The following is a 23227-nucleotide window of genomic DNA, read 5'->3' as shown; positions in this document are numbered from 1 at the left end:
ATCACAGACAAAATTGGTTTGTATGTTGGAAGAACTGTTTGTTATGGGGCATAAGTGTAGGGTAATACAAGAGTTCATGGGGGACTAGAAGACGGAATTTGCAAGTTTGTGTGATTATGCTGATATTATCAAGGAGACTAATCATGGGAGTACTTGCTGGATTAGAATATATACAAATACTGTACATGGAAAGAAATTATTTGTATATTTTTACATCTGTTTTGATGTTTTGAAGAAGGGTTGGTTAGAAGGATGTAGGAAGATTATTGGATTTGATGGCTACTTTTTAAAAGGAGCATGCAAAGGTGAATTATTGGTGGTAATTGGAAAGAATGAAAATCAATAGATGTTTTCCATAGCATGGGCTATGGTGGACCAAGAGACCAAGCATTCTTGGACATGGTTCATCAACTTGCTGAAATCAGATTTGGATATAGGAGATGGAATTGGTTTAACATTGATGTCAGACATGCAAAATGTGATGTATTTCTATGTATTTGGCCTTGAAAAAAAAAAAGTTCTCCCTACATCTCTTGGCTATTTTCTTGTTCTATATTGTTATTTAAGCTAAATTTCTTAAACAAAATCGAATAAACAAGTACAATTGATCTGATTTTGATACTTACTATTACAATTTAGCCAAGTTGAGCGAGTTATAGCCTGTTTGGCCAAGCTTCTCAAGAGGGAAAAAATACTTCTTCTTTTTTTTCTCAAAAATACTTTTTTCCCTAACTTGAGGTGTTTGGCCAAGCTTTTTTGGGGGAAAAAGTGCTTTTGGGAAGAAGCAGAAGCAGTTTCTGAGAAGCAGAAAAAAAAGTAGCTTCTTCCCAAAAGCATAAGTAGAAGCAGTTTTGACTTTTTTTCTTACCAAAAATACCCTTAACAAAATATAGTATATACCAAAATAACCGTTAAACCTAATACTTAAGATATTAATGTATAAATATTTCTTATTATTTTTAGGATAGCTTTCTAATATATATAGTGACTTTAGGGGTGAATGTTTTTATATTTGTTGAATGATTTTTAATATATTTAACGTATATTAAAAGAATTAAGTACTTTTAAATTTTATTTTCATATTTTACTTAAATAAAATAAAAAGATTTAATTATTGCTTGTAATAACAAAATTTTAAGATTATTTATTTACTTATAATATTAATTATTAAGCAAATCTATTCATGTCCTTATTCGTAATTTGATTCTTAAAAGCACTTTCTCAAAAGCTTGGCCAAACACAAATTATTGTTCAAAAGTATTTTTCAGAGTGATTAGCCAAACACAAACTACTACTCTGCAAAAGCACTTTTCAAAATAAGCTGATTTCTCCAGCTTGGCCAAACAGACTATTAATCGGATATGTATCTTTGCGAGTCTAATTGAACACAATCCAAGTTAAACCACGTGAAAGACCAGAGCAAATAGTTTATATATGCCAGCTGAATTAAATAAATCTTGATGAGAAAAAATGCTTGTTTTTTTTTTTTTTTAATTTGGTCATTAAACAGAGTAGTTCTAACTAAAAATGATATTTGAGTTAGAAAGATTAGATCCACTGACTTATTATTTAGTCAGAAATTATCTAACTCCTCTTGACTTAAACGACTTTAAGAGAATTATAACTCAATTTATAATATTGCAACTTGTTCCAACTCATCCAAGTTATTAAGCTAGCGTTCAAGTGGCTTTCACTCCTTTACTCTAAACTAATGTGTGCCTATTTTTTGCTTTTCACAGTCAAAGTCAAATGGTCATAGATTTTCAAATTTGTTTTAAAAAATCTAATTTGGGTGAAGTTTGGTTTGAAGATGAAAGTTTGTTTGGACATAATTTTTCAAAACAAACTTCACCTTTTTTTTTAAATTAAAAAACATGAAATGTGACTTACACCCATAAGTTTTAAAAACATTCAAAAATAATCAACAACTCTGAAGAAAATTCATACAAAACAAGCGAAACAAATCTGAAGAAAATTTATACAAACATTAGTACATTTTAGCAAATTACCTTCAATTTTTGTCTTTGCGGTGGATTGCCACATATTGGCACAACAATTTTGGCGAAGGTTTTCTTCTGTTTATAGAGAAGGACAAACCGCGTAAGTTTAATGAGGGAAAAGTGGGTAGATATGGATTAGTTGGGTCATAATGATCTGGAAAATAAGATGATTATTACTTCTATCAGCCTTGCACCTCTATTGAGTAATGCCTGAGTCGCAACATCAAAGTTTCAGCCAAATTGAGCAAGGGCGGCCACTTCGCGATATTGTGCCAATTCCAGTTTTGAACTACCGCAAACTTGTTTCATAGTTTTCAACTGAGCGGCAGACCCGACGCGACTGACAGATAAGCCAACGTTAATGGGATACCAAGAGTTAGTGAGAAGCTTTTTAAATGAAACCCAAACTCCGTTTGAATTTCTATCAGCGGTAAATAATAAGTTGTTCGATATCAAAGTTTTAGAGTTAAAAGCGAATCTTCATGATCAACTTTTTAATCTCTTTCTCAATGAACCGGACAACGAATTTCTTCCGATTTTACGTGAATCCCCTAAGAAATTGAGCTTTTTTTTATAAAATACAAAAGTTTGGGGCAATTTTTAATTTTTTTAAAAAACCTAACGGTAATATTTTGGGCCAAAAACAACTATTGAACTAGTTTTGAGATTTGAAAATTTGCCAGAAATATGGATAACACCTATAAACAAACAAGTACTTGCCCAAAAAAATTGAATTTTTTTTTTAACAAAGTCTATGACCAAACGGGGCTAAGTTTAAAATGATTTATAATATTGCAACTTGTTTTAACCCATCCAAGTTTAACTCAATTTATGATCTTACAAAATAAAATCACCACATGCGAAACAGTGCCTTCATTGTATCGCTATTTCCCACATCTTGTGTTTGTAAGTGATCCAACTTTTGTCTATTACATCTTGGAACAAAATATAACTATTGTACTTATATCGATAATGTAATTATAGTAATTTACGCTTATAGGCAAGATACTAGATTATACTTATGAGTTATGAGTCAAGACTATAAGTTAAATTATACAGTCAGGTTTTCCCATATAATATCCTCCTTTATTTCAAGCTTTAAAAAATCCAACTTATGAGTTAAGTTTGGGATTGCAAAAAGTCGTTTACTTCAACTAACAACTTGTACAAAAGCTTTAGTTTTATAGTCCGAATATATATTTTTTTAATCAAAACAATTGCTTACAAGTACTAAACGTAGATTGATAATCTGAAAAGAAAAATAGTAAATAACATTGTACAACTTGTTATATTAGCATTATAGTTAATGTCACATAAATTAAAACGGAGGGACTAAAAATAATCTACACCAACTGACAGGTAAGTAATTTCTGTATTTTTGAATTCGGTGCAGCTACCAATATTCCTGCTGAAATCCTGGCCACCACAACACCTAAAGATTTGTAAAAGAATATATTTGTGTAGAATTTCAGCTATAAAGGGGGGTGTAAGTGCTTGATCTAAAATTATACGAGCTCTACCTGTATCCGACCCCATATTACATGGGTACTTAATGCAATTTACCCTATAATAACATGGGAAATACTTGCACCTGGACAAGGAAAAAGTGTGAAGAAAATTGCACCTCTAACCAATCTTGAAAACAAGGATAAAATTAAGGGGGGGAGGGGGGGTGCAAAAGGAAAAGGAATTTCATAGTACTCTTGAATAAAGGTATTACAAAGGTAATCACAAAAGAAAATCACATAGTACTTTTGACAACAGGAAATACAAACGTATTACAACAACAATAAACCAAGTATAAACCCACAATTGGTATCTGTAAAAGGTAGTACGCACACAACCTTATCCCTACCATAGAGAAGGTGGAGATGTTTTCGATAAACCGTCTGCTCAATGAATGAATATAAACGTAATTACAAAAGAAAATCACCCAGTACTTTTTTAAACAGAATCACAAAAGAAACGTGTTTGGCCTGAGCACAAAGTTTAAGAAACCAAAAAAGAAAAAACTTTGACATTTACACTAAGAATATGCAAAGTACTAAATTTATCAGATCAAAAGAGAGATAGAGAATGTAGCCAAGCTAGAATCAGCTGAGGTCAGAAACATGTATAGTTCATCAACTAAAATTGTTCCAAGCTTGTCCAATTATAAAATATTGGCAACAGGGAAAAGAGGGAATCAACAAAAACAGATACCCTCGGCAAAGTTGCCTTATTTGCAATTCCTTTTTTGCATTAAACATACAATTATTCTCAAATTTAATAATGTTAAGACCCTTTCAAGACAATTGAAAACCACGCTTGTGTCACTTAAATGGCGTTATAAAATCCGCTCTCGTAGGAGGTGCATGAAAACTTACTGACAAATTTTGGGAGATAAAATGCTTCCTTAAAATCCAAATAATTAACAACAGTTCAGAAAAGACCAGTATTGTATCTCCTGTTATTTACAACCTTACAAATTCTTCATCAAGGGAAAAAAAACTCTAGGATAACGCATAACAGAACCTGATTAAATAAAGCATAAAATACACACATAAAACAATCTTTTTAGACAAGTAGTTGTGATAATATAGAAGTGTAATAAAGGATGTAAACAACAAAATAGAGCTAATAAAGGACGAATTCCTTCATGCACAGAACAAACAAAACAATTGAAGGAGAAGAGTAAGAAGTATGGACTTTGCAGCTAATGTTGACGAAATTATGGACTTTGCAGATAAGCCCAATAAAACATCTCAGCAACGAAGTAACTTAAAACTAGACGTTAGTATTCAAATGACTAGATTCTAGAGAAAAGCAAACAAATTCAGGCACACCCATGTCAAAGAAGCAGGTATTCTGATTTGCAGAGAGTTCGAAAAAAGAAAAATAAGGGCTAAAGTATGGAAAAGTACCTCTTTCGCATATGAAGCCTATGATTCGACAAAGGAAAAAACTAAGGTACATCCATCTCAAAGCAAGAGCATTCCAAATCATTAGATTAAAAAAAACAAGGGAAACAGGATTAAGCATCAAAGAGAGCATATTTACCGACAAAGAAACCCAAAAATAGATATTAGTTGTTGGCATTCTGATTCTAAGAATTATAGTGGAAGGAAAACATTTTTAGGCACACCCATATCCAAGAAGCAACATTTTCAATCAATACAGAACCGAGAAAAATAGGCTAAAGTATCAAAAGTACATTTTTTGCAATAAAGTTAACTCTAAAATAGACCTTATCTATATTCCTAGAGCTTCATAAATCTTAAAAAAAAAGAATTTGTTCTTTGGTTGTGGTTGATGGCACTTTTAAGATGGAGATCTTCTGATATCCATAAATTCCACAATGCACAATCGCAGCAAGGGCCACATTTTAAAGAGAATAAGGAACACATACAGGGATTTATTTACCTGTTCACTATATAGAATTAAAAATAAAAAGTAAATGGATGTTTTTACAAACAATTCTTGCAAGCTCATTAGATCATAGCTCTTTATGGCAGCTTTGCTATGCTGGAACCAAAATGCTCTCAGTGAAGTCCCATGTAAGAACTTGATCTCCATTTATCCTACTAGAGAGTATTACTCAGCCTAATGGGAAGGAATACCTATTACCTGTAACTTCTTGTCTGCCAAAATGCCGAGTACCTTAAAGCAATGGGTCTTGACATTATTTTTAACCATCAAGACTGCTTTTTTGCACTGCCACATTGGAGAACAGTCAGACTCAGCATGTTCCAATAAGGTAAAGTAAAAATATGGTGTTGTTAAAGTTGACTTACCAAAGTGCAGTCAAGAGACTAACTCACAATGCATAGAAGCTCTGTTTTCCTTTTCAATTTGAAAATTATGAGGCATATAAGTATTGCTCAACATTAGCATAATGCCAAGTCTGTAATACTGCCTTGAAGGACTTATCACCAGAAACTAAAGATTAGTTTTCCTATTACAAGGACTTATTTCCACAATGCTGCTCAAAAGTTACAGTCTCAAAAGTGAACCAAAAGTTAAATTGAAGTATGAGCTCAAATTTTTGCCAATGTAATCAAGTAGCAAAGAAAAAAGCAAAAACCAAAAACCAAAATCAATAGCAATGGGGTAGGCTCAGATTCGTCTTTTCTCAGACAAAACCCAAAAAGCTTTGGAAAAAACTGCCATGGCTGCAAGCATAAGTTAGCCTTATGAGACAGGAAAAAAACACCCAAAAAAATGGATTTTCTCCAATATCTCATAGACCCACAAGGTAGGGTAAGGTCTGCCTATATGTTGCTGTTGTTGTTGTATCTCATTCTCATAGACATATCTGCGCTGCCATGCCAAGATACAGTTTTTTCCAGCTCAATAGATTTATAAGTCTGTCTTTTTCACAAACAACAATCTTCATAGCCTCTAATAAATTTGAACAGAGGGAGTAATAAATCAATCAACTAAGGGTGGTTTTGCAATTGGAAAATTTTCATTTGAGTGATCATCGGCGGCGGAGAATGACAGAGAGGGGCAAAACCACCCATTAAAACTCCCTACAGCTCTCTGCTTTCACCGCTGCCTCAGACTTAAACTAATGAGATTTTTGCTATTTTAGTGTTATCGCCACTTCTTATATATTGCGCCCTAATCAATTGGGCCTTATTTCAAAAGCCCATTCCAAATCTAAATCGGGTCGAACTGAAACCAATATTCTGATTCCACGGTTGCCAAAAAGGGGATTAGGGCTTTTGAGCAAAAAAAATACAACTCGATTTCGCCGGAAAAGAGACCGGCTCAGAGGTGTGTTTAAGCTCAGGCAAAAAGAGAGTCCGGCGACGCCATGGCTGCAAAAACCCAACGGAGGCATGCCCCACCAAGATACGGGTCGGATTATCTCAAAACGCCCCGAATAATTAATAAGCTCAGAAGGGAATTACAAAATTTGTGAAAATCATCATCGCCTCTTTTAAGCACGTCGATTATACTTCACCACCACCACTTCTGCCACCGCCACCGGCAGCATTAAATGCTCCGGCGGAAGCGTAAAAGGAAAATGCATACTGTAGTGAAAATTCAAATGATCCTATTTGTGCAAATCTCCCTATGTATAAACAGCGGCTCTAAAATAGGCTATAAAAGGGCTGTTGGGATAGTTTGAGAAATCATAGGCTAATATGCAGAGAGAGGCAACCGCCCTTTCAATGAAAAATCCTACAATTCTCTGTAGCCTCATTCTCTCCCTTCCGAGCTTTTTGCTTTGTGTTCGTTTTTTGGTAATCTGGATTCTCCCATAATTTAAAATATGCGTATATTGTAGGGTATTAGTTATGTGAGGGATTATTATATTATTTTGTATGAAATTTTATGTTGAAATTAAGTGGCGGTTGGACATAAAAATTGTAAAATTCCGAAAAAAGTGAAATAAATGCAAAGCGAAAATGATATTTGAAAATTAAAGTTGTGTTTGGACATAAATATAATCTTTGGTTGTTTTTGAATTTTTGTGAGTGATATGAGTGGAAATTTTGAAAAATAACTTTTTGGAATTTTTTTTAATTTTTTGAAAAATTTCAAAATTTATCATCAAGTGAAAAATTGAAAATTTTATGGCCAAACACCGATTTTTAAAAAAAAGTGAAAATTTTCATGGCCAAACGGGCTCTAATTGCTTCTATACACAAGTAACACAACTAGACGACTAGATATGATCAAACCTATCTATAACAATCTCATTTATAACAATCTCATTTGTACCAAATATTTTTGATTGTTATAACGAAGTGTTATTACATAAACACATATTATAGTACATCATGAAGATTGATTACATAAAAGAACTTGACTTTATAGTCAATAATAAAGTCAATAATTGTTATATAACGATGTTATATAACTGCTGGGCACTACCAGAAGACTCTTATCTTGTATGTCAGGAAATATTTCTCTAATATAGAGAGCCATTGTCCATTGTAAAAGACAAATTGAAAAAAAATACCAAAAGAAATGGACCTATGCAAAAACCATATAACAAGACGAATAATTGACATTCCACAGAAAAAGGGTAGCCTTATAAAAGTTTGTATATCAGATATGTTCTGCGGCGAAAATCAACGCCAATATCAAGCAATTGATACAATCATTTTAACGCAAAGATTGCCCTGCCAAGATACTCTTTGGTTTTTACAGTGTCGGGTCTATTTAGTAATTATTACTATTGTTTTTCATCTATTTTATGATTTTTATGATGCTATTATAATACCTTTAATTTTTGTTGATGATACTGATATATTATTTCTTTTCTCTTTTCGTCTTCTTAAACCAAAGGTCTTTCAAAAGCAGTCTCTCTACTTCCTCGGGATAAGGGTAACGTCTGCATACACTACCCTCCCGGACCCCACTAGTGAAATTTTACTAGGTGTTGTTGTATTGCCCTGCCAAGATACATGGCCCATTTGGCCAAACGGCAAAAATCAGATACATGGCCTGTTTGGCCAAACGGCAAAAATCAGCTTATTTAGCTTATTTTAAGTACTTTTTATCAAAAGTGCTCTTCTTAAAAGTACTTTCGATGAAAAACAGCTTGTATTTGGCTAATTAATTTGAAAATCACTTCTGAACAACAATTAGTGTTTGACCAAACTTTTAAAAACTGTTTCTAAGTATATTTTTTTCAAAAGTGCTTTTCAAAAAAATGTCTTTGGAGAAAAACTATTTTTTGATACTTCTCCAAAACTGTTTCTGCTTCTCCTCAAAAGCATTTTTTTTCTTCCAAAAGCTTGAAAAAGCTTGGCCAAACATGCTAACAATCAGATACTGGTCTGGTTATATCTATGCCCGAATCATTTTTTAGCCTGCATAAGCAAATATTATCATTGCCACTTTGAGAAAATGAATACATAATTCCAAGAAATTAGGATCCTTTGGACGAAGATCATAAATCAGAATGAGGTCCAACTATCCAATTACTACTACCACTACTACTGTTAATGCTCTACTTTCAACTTCAGACTCGATTTGTACCAGGAGCATTGAGTTCTCTGGCAATTGCCATGGCTACAAATCACAGTAATTGAAGTTGCCCCGCCAAGATACAGGCAACTAAACTGCAGTGCCCGATTTCAGTTAGCTCGCAAACATTATCATCATAGCCAGTTGTTTCCCCTTTTCGATTTCATTGACGTGATACTTTGCTTGCATTGCATTGAAACACAGCCAGTGAGGAGAAGATAAGAACTGAAATAAACGCACGCACAAATCCACATATACAAGAATACAGGAACCTGCATAGACACAAAGGATTGTTAGGTCTAAAGCCAAAAAAGAAAACATCCGCATGTCAGAGATAGTCATCCACTCTGAGAATCATCCCCTAAAGCCTCAAGGGGTTAAATCAAGGTCTTTCAGTTAAATTTTCTCCATAAAAGAGGGGCCGTTTGGTTTAAAGCGTAAAATCATCATAAGTTGGAGAACGCCAAACACCCCAGAACTGAAATTTCACCAAAATGGGTATGCGGGCTCAGATGATACTGAACAGATATGGAGATACATTAGGACTGCAATATGATTTATAACTTGGTTCAATATCCCAACATTCAATCATGGAAAAGATTCTACTTTTTGTCTTTTAAGCAAATGGGGCTCATGTGTGTAACGATAAGGCGAAGAGAAGCCAGCCACGCCAAGGCTGCAAACACCAGTTGCATGTGAGAGACATAAGTGTCAGTCACAGGCCATCCGTGCGCTTGCCACGCCAAGATACAGGTAGGTTAATCTCAACGCTCGAATTGGTATCATCACTCTTCATGTACTTTCCATCAACACCGAAAAAACAAAACACACACTCACACAAGAAAGATAGACATGTCAATATATAAGTTAAATCCTTTATGCATGTTTTTTTTTTTTTGATAAGTAAATCATGTATGCATGTTCCAGTTTCTGTTTCTGCTGTTACCATAAACAAGGGCTGTTGGTTGTTCAATAATGATGGAAAATCAATAATGGCAGAACAAAGCAGGGCAACCACCCTTTAAAGAAAATCCCAAACTCTTTGTTTTGCCTCATTTCTTTCTGGGATAACCATTTCTGATTATGGGAATTTTTTGGTCTTTTCACCTCCGAATTTCCCAGCACTGTCTTGTATATAAATCTGTCGAATAATTAAAGATAGTGCTAGATCATATCAGCTTTGCACAAAGGGCCATAGGAGCAGTAGAGATCAACAAAGTCATAGGTAGAAGCCCAAGCAGGAACAACATCAAAAATATATATCCATATCCTTCGCATACAATCAAATATTCAAACAATCAACCATGAGGAGCCTCAGAGTTGATGGAATAATATGATTAAGGCTGTTTGTAACCAAAGTGAAATCATAGGCTTACCAGAGAAGTAGGCCAACCACCCTCACATTTTTCTCAGATGCCTCATTCGAGGGTTTCAAGATGCTTTATAACATGTAATCAGAAAACCGCAGGATCGACATATCCCCACTTTGAATCATGGAAAAGATTCTGTTTTATTTTTTCCTTCAAGCAAATGGGGCTCAGATGTGTATTATGATGCAAAAGAGAAGGCAGCCACGCCATGGCAAACACCGGTTGCATGTGAGAAAGAGAAAATCTCCATCACAGGCCATACCGGGTTGCCACACCACGATACGGGCTGGGTCATCTCAATGCCTGAATTGGTTAGCTCAAATATAGAAACATCATCACTGCCACTTTATGTATCTTCCATCAACCACGTAAAAAAAAAACACACACATACTGTTACGCGGCGCCTTCCTGAAGTTCCTTGGAAGGGCGACGTAAGGCTAAGCAACCGATATCAGTGCGGTTGCTATGCGCCAACTGAGGTCCTCGCCGTACACTAGACTAGATTGTTAGTGCCGTACGGGAAAACCAATATCGTGAGCAATTGAGCAGCGAAAAATGAGCAATTGATGATGAAAGCTGATGATTGTATTGATGATGATGAAAGCTATTACAAGGTGCAATGCGGTGTCAGAGGGGAGAAGACACCAGTACAGAGAATTGTTTGAATGCTTGAATGTTTGAATGCTTTGGTCCCCCTTAATAATGCTTAAAAAAAATAAACCAAAGTTACATGAGTTGACCTAAGAAAGCTGTAGGAGCACACTGAAAATGAATGAAGTAAAACTACTCTATAATTACAATGAAAAGGACTTAGTCTTCTATGGAAGCAAGTCCGATGGCAGGAACTTTGTCTTGAGCATCAGGGTCTGCGCGCGTATTGCTGTGGGCGCGCGCGGCACTATTTGGATTTGCCAGCGGCAGGGCGTTGGTGCTTGGCATTGGGTCTGCACGCGGAGCACTGTTTGTGCGTGCGGCGCTGTTGGCAACATGATGGTTTGTGCGCGCGGCATTGTCGGTGCGCGCAGCACTAATGGCATTCGCCAGCCGCTGGCACTGATTATCGGTGGGGCGACAGAGGCGCATGCTCGCTTGTCACTTGGCGTTGCCGAGACCACGGGGCCGACCGTGGCGCTAGGCGTTGGGAGGCTTACCGGGACGTCACGGGGCGCGTCCAAGGGGTCATGGGTCGATGATGGAAAGCAGCCCATGACATTCTCCCCCACCTGAGTTGGCGACGTCCTCGGAGCCTTACCTGCCGGATGATGATGATTGGTCAGGCTCTTGTTGGCTGGGAGGTCTGTTCCCCTCGGTGTTGTGAGATGTCTTTTTGAATGATCTTCCATGCATTTCTGAAATGACCTGAGGCGGCTGACATGGAAGACTGGATGGATTTTCCACCAGGCTGGTGTGTTCAGCTTGTATGTGGATTTCCCGATGCGCCTTTCAATGGAAAAAGGCCCAATGTAGCTTTGCAATAGGCGAGGATCTTGGGTCCTCTTTGCAAATAAGTTCCGCCTCGAGGTTCTTACCATCACTGTCTCCTGCTTGATGTTGGGCAAAGCGAAGGTTTTGTTCGGCATACCTCGTTGCCCTCTCCTGGGCTTTGAGAAGATAGCTCCGCACTATCTTCAAAATTTGCTCCCATTCTGTCGAGAAACTGGCAGCTCGATGAGATGATGGCATGTTTGGTGCATTCACATTTTGTGGGAGTAACGGTTGCTGTCCGGTAACAATTTCAAAAGCGCTTTTGTTTGTATGGGCGCTTTGTGAATTGAAACACAGCTGAGCAGCATCCAGAAGCTTCACCCAATGTGTTTGTGACCCGGTTGCAAATTGGCGGAGATATTACTCCAGCATGTCATTGAACCGGTTTGTTTGATCATATGTTTGCTGATGATGATGGTTTAAGTTGTAACTCAATTTGGATACGAGGCAACTGAAGAGTTGGGTCCAAAACTTGCTAGTGAAGCGTGGGTCGCAGTCACTAATGATGTTGCTGGGCATACCCCAATGTTTGACAACATGAGAGAAGAAGAGTCGAGCTGTATCTTCTGCCGATATGTTCTGTGGGGCTGCGATGAAGGTAGCATACTTGGAAAATTGGTCTACTACCACCATGATGGTTGCATGATTTCCGACCTTGGGTAATCCTGTGATGAAATTCAGGGAAATGCTTTCCCAAGGTCTCTGTGGGACAGGTAGCGGCTCCAAGAGTCCCGCTTGTGCTGAGTGATCCGACTTGTCCTTTTGGAATGCTTGACAAGTCTTCACACAATGAGGGGCGCCATGAGCTGTTGGACCCCGATGATGTGATGTCTGTTTGATGATGTTGAGGGCAGCCGGAACCGTGGGTTCAGGTCTATTGGTTCCCTCCTTAAACTGTATGGCCGTGATGTTTCCAGCGGCCATCTTCTTGGATATGCATGGTATGGTGTAGGGTTTGGCCCCGTTGTCTCCCATCATTAGAAGCATGTTGGCATATGGTACCGGGATGGTGTTGGTCTGCCTGAGGAATTCCAATCCCACTATCAGTTCGAAGTCATCGATGATAGCTATGTGTAGGTCGAATATTCCCTTGTATGGGCCAAGCTTGATTGGCACTTCTTTGGCTATTCCACTCACTTGCTGAGATGGAGAGTTGATAGCCTTGACACGACCCTTGCATTTTTGCACTGCTAGACCGAGGCGTTGCACCTGAGTTGAGGCCAGGTAGTTGTGGCTAGCACCCGTGTCTATTAATGCCCGAATAGGTCTGCCGTTTACTTTCATGTCAACGAACATTAAGGTCCTCTTTTGTGATGTGAGAGGCCTCTCGTCCGCCTTTCCTTTCCCTTTCTTGTCGGTTGGGAATGCCTTCTTCTTGGGGTTGCCAGCACTGGTTCCCGCCAAGGTATCATGAATGGAGCCAACAAATGCGTTGAAGGCCCCTACCTGTTCTTCGCCGACTGAGCCGTCCTGATCTGACTCATCATCGTCAACAGTTTGTTGAGCATTGATTTGTGTATTGGGGCATTGATTGTTCCAATGTTCCCCGCCGCAATGAAGGCATTCTGATGGGGGCTTTCTCCCCTGATTGTTGTTGACTGATGCAGCAGTGTTGCTGCTTGAGGAAGGAGTCTTAGATTTGGATGCACCTCGATCTCCTCCGTTTCTGTTGGGGCCACCGTTGCTAGGTTGGCTCCCGTTGTATCCCCCTCGGACAGGCGGCTGGGGCCTATCCTTCTGAGTTTCCAACTGGTAATCCCCAAGGCACTCTGCAGCTTGAATGGCCTTGGGCAGGGTATCTACCCGTTGTCTTTGCAGCTCCATACGAGCATGAGGTTTCAAACCTTCTATGAATGCGAACAGTTTGTCTTTGTCCCCCATATCCCGTATGTTTAGCATGAGTGCGGAGAATTCACGCACGTAGTCCCGCACCGACCTGGTGTGGCGGAGTTCACGCAACTTTCTCCGTGCATTGTATTCCACGTTTTCGGGGAAGAACTGCAGGCGTATGGCGGCCTTCAGTTCTGCCCATGTCTGGAGAGTATCTTCACCGGCCCTGATGGCTTCGTATTTGACTCGCCACCAGAGTTTTGCAACGCCTTGAAGATACATGGCAGCAGTTGCTACCTTCTTGGATTCCTCCAACTGTCCAACGACATCGAAGTATTGTTCGATGTCGAAGATAAAGTTTTCCACTTCTTTAGCATCCCGGGCTCCGCTGTATGGCTTGGGCTCCTGAATTTTCAGCTTTTGTGGCATGGGGACAATGTTCATGGCACCCCTGATGTGGTTTTCGCCTCCTTTGAGCAGGCTTTGAAGGGCAGCATTGACAACATTGAGCTGGCCTATCAAGTTGTTTATGGTTTGCTGCATGACGGTCAGTCTGTCTGCCTCTAGTTCCCGATGGGCTAAATCCTCGGCACGCTCCTGTTGGAGGTCCTCGAATTTGCCATGAATTTTGGTTGCCTCGACGGCAGCCGTTTCCCGATCTTCCTCAGAGTCTTGACTGATGTTTGTTATGTCAATTTCTGCCTGCCGCATTCTGCGGTCCAGGTCGTCCAACCTTTGCACTAGGCTGGTTTTTAGATCAGGCAACGTATCCACGATGGGCCGTAATGCGTCAACCGTCTCTTCTAGGGTCGTGATGCGATCCCCGTAATTCACCATGGTCAGAAATGGTGATGATGATGGCAATGAGTTCCCTCGTCCGATGTCGAGCCTAGGCTCTGATACCAACTGTTACGCGGCGCCTTCCTGAAGTTCCTTGGAAGGGCGACGTAAGGCTAAGCAACCGATGTCAGTGCGGTTGCTATGCGCCAACTGAGGTTTTCACCGTACGCTAGACTAGATTGTCAGTGCCGTACGGGAAAACCAATGTCGTGAGCAATTGAGCAGCGGAAAATGAGCAATTGATGATGAAAGCTGACGATTGTATTGATGATGATGAAAGTTATTACAAGGTGCAATGCGGTGTCGGGGGGGAGAGACACCAGTACAGAGAATTGTTTGAATGCTTGAATGTTTGAATGCTTTGGTCCCCTTTAATAATGCTTAAAAAAAATAAACCAAAATTACATGAGTTGACCTAAGAAAGCTGTAGAAGCACACTGAAAATGAATGAAGTAAAACTACTCTATAATTACAACGAAAAGGACTTAGTCTTCTATGGAAGCAAGTCCGATGGCAGCAACTTTGTCTTGAGCATCAGGTTCTGCGCGCGTATTGTTGTGGGCGCGCGCGGCACTATTTGGATCTGCCAGCGGCGGGGCGCTGGTGCTTGGCATTGGGTCTGCGCGCGGAGCACTGTCTGTGCGTGCGGCGCTGTTGGCAACATGATGGTTTGTGCGCGCGACACTGATGGCATTCGCTAGCCGTTGGGCGCTGGCACTGATTATCGGTGGGGCGACAGAGGCGCATGCTCGCTTGTCACTTGGCGCTGCCGAGACCACGGGGCCGACCGTGGCGCTAGGCACTGGGAGGCTTACCGAGACGCCACGGGGCGCGTCCAAGGGGTCATGGGTCGATGATGGAAAGCAGCCCATGACAACATACACATGGAGGAAAGATAGAGATGTCACTTGATACGAGTTTGGGCTTGGAATGAGAAGTGGACCCCTTTTATTATTCAGAGTTGCTTAGCCCATATAATAATACTAGTATAGGTTATTATATTTAAGCATTCGGCACTTTATTTCCTTTTATTTCCAGTTTTGCCTAAGAGTTAGTTATGCCAGCTCAACCACTATCACGTGGACTGAGCTGTGGAATGCCAATCCCACTATATAGCTTGTAGCACAGCTCAAGGAGCACCTATTGTGAAGTAAATGCACCCTGTTATTTCCCCTTCTCTCTTGTTTTCTCTGTTAATTCCCTCTTAGGGTAGCAGGAAATTGCTCTGTGGGTGTGCCGCCATGGGTGGTGAGATGGATGAAGTTTTGATGCGGCTCGATCGAATGGTTGTGCGACAAGACCAGCTCGAATCGGTGCATGAAAGCGCCTTTCGCGAGTTGAAGAGACGATTGGGACTGTTCGGAGCATAGACAAGGATAAGCAGCAAGCCTTACTGGCATCATTGTCGAAGGAACTGTATTCTCCAACTATCGGACCAGGGATCTATGAGGTATCCAAAATGCTTCCTCTCCTCGTCAATCTGTAGCTCTTAATAGCTCTGTTCAAACCAAATGTCACCAGACTATCCCAATTTCGAAATCGAATTTAACCCCAGTTTCATTACCAATTCCAAGTTTTCAATCTCCCAGTTCCCAACTCCCAGCTAATTTTGTTACATTACCACTTCAATCCCCTCGCTTACCAAACCCTTATACCCCAAACCCAGTTTTGCTCAAATTCCTAATTCTCAGATAGTTGGTAACCATGTATCAGCTCCGATGCATAGCCCTTACTTTAACCATCAATTACCTCCATATACGTATCCTTTTCAGAATCCATATGCTTCATACTCACCAAACTCAGCTCACTATAACTACTCTTCTTTCCCATATAACCCAACCCAAAATTACTCAAATCCAACCCTACATTACCATAACCCAAACCAGTACAACACCCTTCCATTATTCTCAAATCACCAAACACTCACCAGGTTATCAAAGAAAGAGTTTCCCAGGTTCAATGGGAAGGACTTTCAGGAATGGTGGTATAGATGTGAACAATTCTTCTCATTAGATGAGGTCCCTTCTAGCCAAAAAGTCATTGTTGCTGCTATACATTTGGACGACATTGCTCTTCAGTGGCACCAAGCATACATGAGGAGCAGGGCCCATCTCCCATTTCCCACATGGGATGAGTACCTTTTCGCGTTGGCTGATCGATTTGGGGCAGAATATGATGATCCCATGACTGAACTAGTTAAATTGTGGCAAACTGGAGGTGTGGTTGAGTTCCAGGAGGTGTTTGACAGAGCCATGACTCGACTTAACTTGGATCCCAACCATGCTATAAGCATCTTTTTGAATGGGCTGAAGCCAGAGTTAGGAGATGCAGTTCGAATCCACAGACCCTTTTCACTTCCTCAGGCTTATTATTTGGCAAGATTACAGGAATCTATATTCCTCAAACAGTCTAAAGCTATGAGGAGTTCAACTGTTTATCCTAGTACTTCTTCCAGAGCCAACTCATTTACCCCGTCCTATACAAATGTTAAGAACCTTACCAATCCAGCTATGCACTTACCTAAACCTGCAGAGGATAAGGGTAGAAGGAGAAGGCTAACCCCTGCATAATTGAGTGAAAAAAAGGCTAAGGGCTTATGCTATATGTGTGATAAAAGTTCCAGCCAGGTCATGTGTGCAAAGTCAAGGCACATTTGTTCTGGGTGGAGTTGGAGGAAGAAGGAATAGAAGGATTAATAATTGAAGAAAAGCCTGAGACAGAGGAGTTGGCAGATGCTTGCGAGATATCCCTCCATGCTCTTAATGGTGCAAAGAAATCCAAAACCATGAGTCACAGGGTATTGCCACCAGAGACAGCTTAATATCTTGATTGATAGTGGCTCCACTCATAATTTCCTAGACTCTGAGTTGGTGGAGAGTATGGGATGGCAAATAGATCAATGTCCACCCACAAATGTAAGCTTGGCAGATGGCAATACAGTGCAGGTGCATAAGATCTGCAGAGGTTTAGAATGGTTGCTGCAAGGCAATGTGTTTAAGGCTGACTTCCTCTTGTTGACTTTGGGAAACTGTGATATGGTTTTAGGCATTCAATGGTTAGGTGAGCTAGGAGATATCATGTTCAATTTTAAGAAATTGACCATGAAATTTGAGTATCAGGGAAGGCTAATTTCATTACAAGGAACAACTCCTCAGTTGAATATAGTGGATTCAGACTCTTTGCAGCACATCAATGGGGGTAAATGCCCAGTTGTTCATGATCAAAGCAGTTCCAATGGAAGATAGTTGCACAGAATTGAAAGGGGCAACCACTCAGATTCATGAACCTGAGGAGATTCAATCTGTCTTAGAAGAACATGTGGATCTTTTTGGAGAACCTCAGGACCTCCCAGGGAGCTGTTTGACCATCACATACCACTTCAGGAAGGGGCCAAGGCTGTGAACAACAGACCATATAGGTATTCCCCAATTCAGAAGGATGTGATAGAAAAGATGGTGAATGAACTGTTGGCCCAGGGTTTGATTCAACAGAGTTGCAGCCCTTTTGCATCTCCTGTGGTTTTGGTGGGAAAGAATCCCATACCCATTATCGAAGAATTACTAGATGAATTGGGTGGTTCTCAAGTATATTCTAAGATCGACCTGAGGTCTGGATACCATCAAATCTGAATGGCCCCTGCTGATGTTCATAAAGCTGCTTTTAGGACATATTCTGACCATTTTGAGTACTTAGTCATGCCATTTGGGTTGACTAATGCACCTTCGAGATTTCAGAGCCTAATGAATCACATATTTAAGGATCAACTCAGAAAGTTTATTTTGGTGTTTTTTTATGACATCTTGATATATAGTAGGTGTTAGGAGGAACATGTCTGGCATCTCAGAATAACCTTTGCAATACTCGGGCAACATAAGCTATATGCACGAAAAACTAAATGTGTTTTTGCTGCAGCAAGAGTAGAATATTTGGGCCACTACATCTCTGCATAAGGGGTATTTACAGACCCAAAGAAGATACAAGTTGTGGCAGACTGGCCAATTCCTAGTAATGTCAAGCAATTGAGAGGTTGTTTGGGGTTGGTTGGCTATTACAGGCGATTCATCAGAGGATATGGCATTATAAGCAAGGCATTGACTGACCTACTCAGGAAAGACAACTTCAACTGGAGTGACAAGGCAACTCTAGCTTTTGAAGAACAGAAGAAAGCTTTGACCACAGCACCCTTGCTGGCTATGCCAGACTTCTCTATTCCTTTTATTGTAGAGACCGATGCGTGTACGATGCGTGTGATGTGGGGATTGAGGCTGTCCTGATGCAAAATGGGAAACCAATTGCCTATTTGAACAAGGGCCTTTCAGTGAGGCACCAATCTTTGTCTGTTTATGACAGGGAACTATTGGCATTAGTTCTTGCAGTCACAAAATGGAGTCAGTACTTGGTATGCAGGCACTTCATAGTTCGAACAGACCAAAAGGCATTAAAATTCTTGCTGGAACAAAAATTGTATACTGGTTCCCAGTTGAAATGGGTGACTAAACTAATGCAATTTGACTTTGAAATAGAGTATAAGAAGGGGAAAGACAATAAAGCAGCTGCTGCTTTATCTAGACTTCATGTTGCCGAGTTATCTGCTATGACCCTATCTACTGTTAGAACTGATTTGCTGCAGGATATTGGGAGAAGTTGGGCAGAAGATCCTGCCCTTAAGGAGCTGACCAATCAGTTACAAACAGGAAGTGAGGTCAAGGGGTACACTTATGTACATTAGCAACTCAGAAGACATGGTAAATTGGTAATTGGAGCCAATGTGGCTCTCAGGAAGGAGATCCTCCAGCTATGGCATGACTCACCCTTAGGAGGGCATTCAGGAGTAGAAAACACTTAGTCTATTGGAAATAGTCTCTCTATCTTCACAAGGTAGGGGTAAGGTCTGGATATGATGTTGTTGTATTATGTATTTTCACCAAAAGGATGGTTTTGTAATTGGAAAATATTCACCGGAGTGATCATCGGGGCGGAGAATGACAGAGAGGGGCAAAACCACCCACTGAAACTCCCCAACAGCTCCCTGCTTTCGCCGCTTCCTCACACATAAACTAATGAGATTTTCACCATTTCTTAAATCGTACAAAAATTGAGGCTTAGATATGTGTCTAAGTCAGGCGAAAAGAGAGTCAAACAACGCCATGGCTGCAGAAACCACACCAAGATACGGGTTGGATAGTCTCAAATGGCCTATTTATAAGTTCAGAAGGGAACGAAGGTTTACAGAATCATCACCGCCATGTTCAAGCCATCAATTAAACTCATTACCACCAGCATAACTTGTCTGTAACCCAAAGAATTCATCAGACTATGAACTCACAGAGAAACAGAGCAAGCACTCTTAGGATCTCCTGCATTCTCAGAGTCACAAAAGCCTCGATTTTCTAGAACAATCAAGGTAACCGGGTTGGCTCAGATTCTCCTAAGAGCTTTAAACACAGAGGGCTGTCTGTTGTTTAATAATGGAGGAAAATCAATGGCGAAACACAGAGCAAAACTTATGTATTTCGGCTATGCATTAAATAGATGTCCTCAAATCAGCTATTGCACTCTCCCCAACCTCGCCATGGCTGCAAAATACCGGCTGCATGTGAGAGACAAAAGTCTCCATCACAGGCCATACCGGGTTGCCACGCCAAATACGGGTCGGTTCATCTCACTAGTATTTTGAGAGCGGTTATACAATGTCATTTTCCCTAAAAACAACCTTGTAACAGAGAAAAAGACGGATAAATGCATATGCATCCAGAGGCGGATTCAGGATACAGGCCGTGTTATCTCCATGCCTGGACTCGTTAGCCCAGATATAGAAATATCAGCATCACTGCCTCTTTATGTACCTTCGATCAACACCATAAGAACACACACATACACAAATACAGAGTAAATACAGAGATGTCAGTATATATAACTTAAATCCTTTTTGCTTTTTCAGTTGTTTTCATAAACAAGGGTTGTTCATTATTTTGATAATAGAGGAAAATCAAATGCGAAACCGAGAGGCGCAATCACCCTTCAGAAGAAAATCCCAAACTCTCTGTTTTTTGCCGCATTTCTCTTTTCTTACTAGGCTAACCTATCTTTGCTAGGGAAACTCAGACTTGTGAGGCCTCTTCGATTAAATGCTCTCGAAGAGAAAGAGTTAATATCTTAATTCGAGACTAACACTGGCCTTTCTTTTTTTAAGATTTTAACAACTACTGAAATACCAAATCTCGAATACCAAAATCTTAATTCGATATATACCAAATTATGCACACCCCTAGCTGCAAGCATCAGTTAGCCTTGTGAGATATAGAAGAAAAACCATAAAGATGGAATTTTTTCCAATATCTCACAGACCCATCTGAGCTGCCATGCCAAGATACAGTTTTTTTACAGCTCATTAAAAAAACATGTCTGATTCATCTTCCACAGAAAACAAAATTAAAAAAAATTCATAGCCTCATTGCACATAAAATGAAACAGAGAGAGTAACAAGAAATTGAGGCTCAGATTTGTGTTTAACCTCAGGCAAAAAAGAGAGTCCAACGACGCCATGGCTGCAAAAACCCACTGGGAACATGCCCCGCCAAGATACGGGTCGGGTTATCTCAAATTGCCCCGATTGATTAATAAGCTCAGAAGGGAATGACAAAAATCATCATCGCCTCTTTTTAGCCGCCGATTATACTCACCGCCACCGTTTCCACCAGCTCCACCGGCAACATTGAATGCTCCGGCGAAAGCATTTAAAAAAAGAAAAAGAAAAAAAGAGAGAAATGGCTATTCTTATACACCTTACCAAACGACTCCGTTAAAATTGATAAAAAGGGCTGTTGTTTGGGTTCTTACTGAAATCATTGGCTAATTGCAGAGAGCAGACAACCACCCTTTCAATGAAAATCCTTAACTCTCCGTAGCCTCATTCTTTCCCTTCTGAGCGTTTGCTTTGTTCCCTTCCCTAACCTTTTTGTTTATATAGTAGTAAGTACACCTGAAGCCTACGAGCATAGTTTGGACTTTCTTTTTTTAGGTGGTGATTTTTTAGTTATTGAATTGAAGTTGGAAAAATGTTGAAATTGATCAAAATACTTAAGAGTTGTTTGGAAAGCCACCTAATTACACATATTACACAGTTAGATTAAATTTTAAATATAAAATTAATTATCAAAAATAAAAAAATTAAGACTTAAAAAATATATACCTTTATAAATAATATTAAATTTAATATTTAAGATAGATATTATTTCTTGAAAATATATTAATTACTAATCATATATTTGTAACTAATATTATAAAAATAATTGATATATGTTTTTCAAATTAATATTATTTTACTTTAATCAATTATAAAACAAAAAGTACATATTTTGTAAGAACATCATGGACGACATGGTTGATAAAATAATTAATATTTATAAATATAATTCCATAACATTACTCAAATATTTTACAAAAAAATAATCTATCAATTTTAACTGAAAAATAAATGGCATGCAATCTGAATTAATAAGAAAATACTACTTAAAGCAAATAAAATGGAAGCGAAAATATAACATAAATTCAAATCAAAGAAAAAATTAACATAATGCTATTATGTAAAATTACAATATACAATAAATTAAGTTTCAATATAATTTAAGTAAATATAATTCAAAAGAAAAGGAAAACATAAGTCTATAACCTTCAACAATGACATTCTACTTTAATGACATCACTCGTTATATGCTAAGTTTATTACTTATTCATTATTTCTAATATTAGGAGGAAGAGTTTCAAAACTAGAATAATAACATAATTATGCTAAATGGAAAAAAAAAAAAGGAGCAACTACATGGAATCACAAAAAATAAAGGTTGAAAATAAAATTATTATTTAAATATTAAAAAGTATATCATTTTAACATAGTTAAGTTTGCATATAACCTCATCCAATAACAAAATTCACCTTTAATGACATCGTTCGTTATAAGTCAAATTTGTGGATGACTTATTTTTTCTATGATTATGGGGTATAACTTTTTAGAAAACTTAGAATAATAGCACAACTGTGTAATAAAAAATAAAAAAAATAATTAAGAAAGAAATAAAATATGAAAAATTACGTAGAAACACGTGAAGTAAATGTTGGGAAATGAGAAATAAGGAAATAAAAAATAAATAGTGTAAAAAAAAATATTTGAAAAGAAAGAATTTAAAAGGTTAAAAAAATAAATTAAAAAGAAAAAAAGAATAGAAATAAAAAGTAAATTAAAAAGAAAAGAAAAGAAATTCAAAAAATAACCTAGTAATTACACAATGTAATTAGCAGCAATTCTCAAATACCCCTCGAGAATTGTAGATTATAATTATACCCCCTCAATTACACCAAATTACAGGATGACCACGTGACAAACACGCCAAATTTGTGTAATTACATCCAATTACACCCAAATCCAATTACATGGTGACTTTCCAAACAGGTCCTAAGTGGGCTTTTGGACATAAGACTTGTGAAAATTCGAAAAAAGTAAAACTAATATTTGAAAATAGAGTTGTGTTTAGACATGAATATAATTTGGAGATGTTTTGAATTTGTGTGAATGATTTGAAGGGAAAATTTTAAAAAAATTAGAGTTTTTTAAATTCCGAAAAAACGAAATTCAACATCAAGTGAAATTTGTAATTTTCATTGCCAAACATTAGTTCCGAAAAAAATAGTAAATTTTTTTTAAAAAGGTGAAAACAAATTATGGCGAAACGGGTCCTA

The 23227-nt window shown here is 38.6% G+C and overlaps 1 protein-coding gene and 1 long non-coding RNA gene across 5 annotated transcripts; both read right to left on the bottom strand.

The window, feature by feature from the left end:
- Positions 1–3264: 3264 nt before the first annotated feature.
- LOC107763224 (uncharacterized) lies at positions 3265–7330 on the bottom strand. Of its 2 annotated transcripts, XR_012701883.1 has the most exons (3): positions 5774–7275; positions 3521–5693; positions 3265–3432 (listed from the first exon to the last, which is right to left on the bottom strand). It is a non-coding gene; the product is annotated as an uncharacterized LOC107763224 (long non-coding RNA). The 2 variants fall into 2 exon arrangements; XR_001642965.2 differs by having other exon boundaries at positions 3265–5693; positions 5774–7330.
- A 1425-nt stretch (positions 7331–8755) lies between these two features.
- LOC107763230 (uncharacterized) lies at positions 8756–21519 on the bottom strand. Of its 3 annotated transcripts, none has more exons than XR_001642966.2 (2): positions 21006–21519; positions 8756–9238 (listed from the first exon to the last, which is right to left on the bottom strand). XR_001642966.2 is itself a non-coding variant. In XM_075236589.1 (2 exons), exon 1 carries the CDS (start codon positions 14486–14488, stop codon positions 12182–12184), a length of 2307 nt encoding a protein of 768 aa, XP_075092690.1. In that variant the 5' UTR covers positions 14489–20999; the 3' UTR covers positions 8756–9238; positions 10343–12181. The 3 variants fall into 3 exon arrangements, 1 of the variants encoding a protein (XP_075092690.1); XR_012701882.1 differs by having other exon boundaries at positions 21332–21519; XM_075236589.1 differs by lacking the exon at positions 21006–21519 and adding an exon at positions 10343–20999.
- Positions 21520–23227: the final 1708 nt, after the last annotated feature.

This window comes from Nicotiana tabacum, chromosome 18 (assembly GCF_000715075.1).
Source record: "Nicotiana tabacum cultivar K326 chromosome 18, ASM71507v2, whole genome shotgun sequence".
In the NCBI taxonomy this organism is placed as follows: domain Eukaryota; kingdom Viridiplantae; phylum Streptophyta; class Magnoliopsida; order Solanales; family Solanaceae; genus Nicotiana; species Nicotiana tabacum.
Note: the sequence above shows the minus strand (reverse complement) of the source record. Positions and strands in the feature narration are given on the sequence as shown.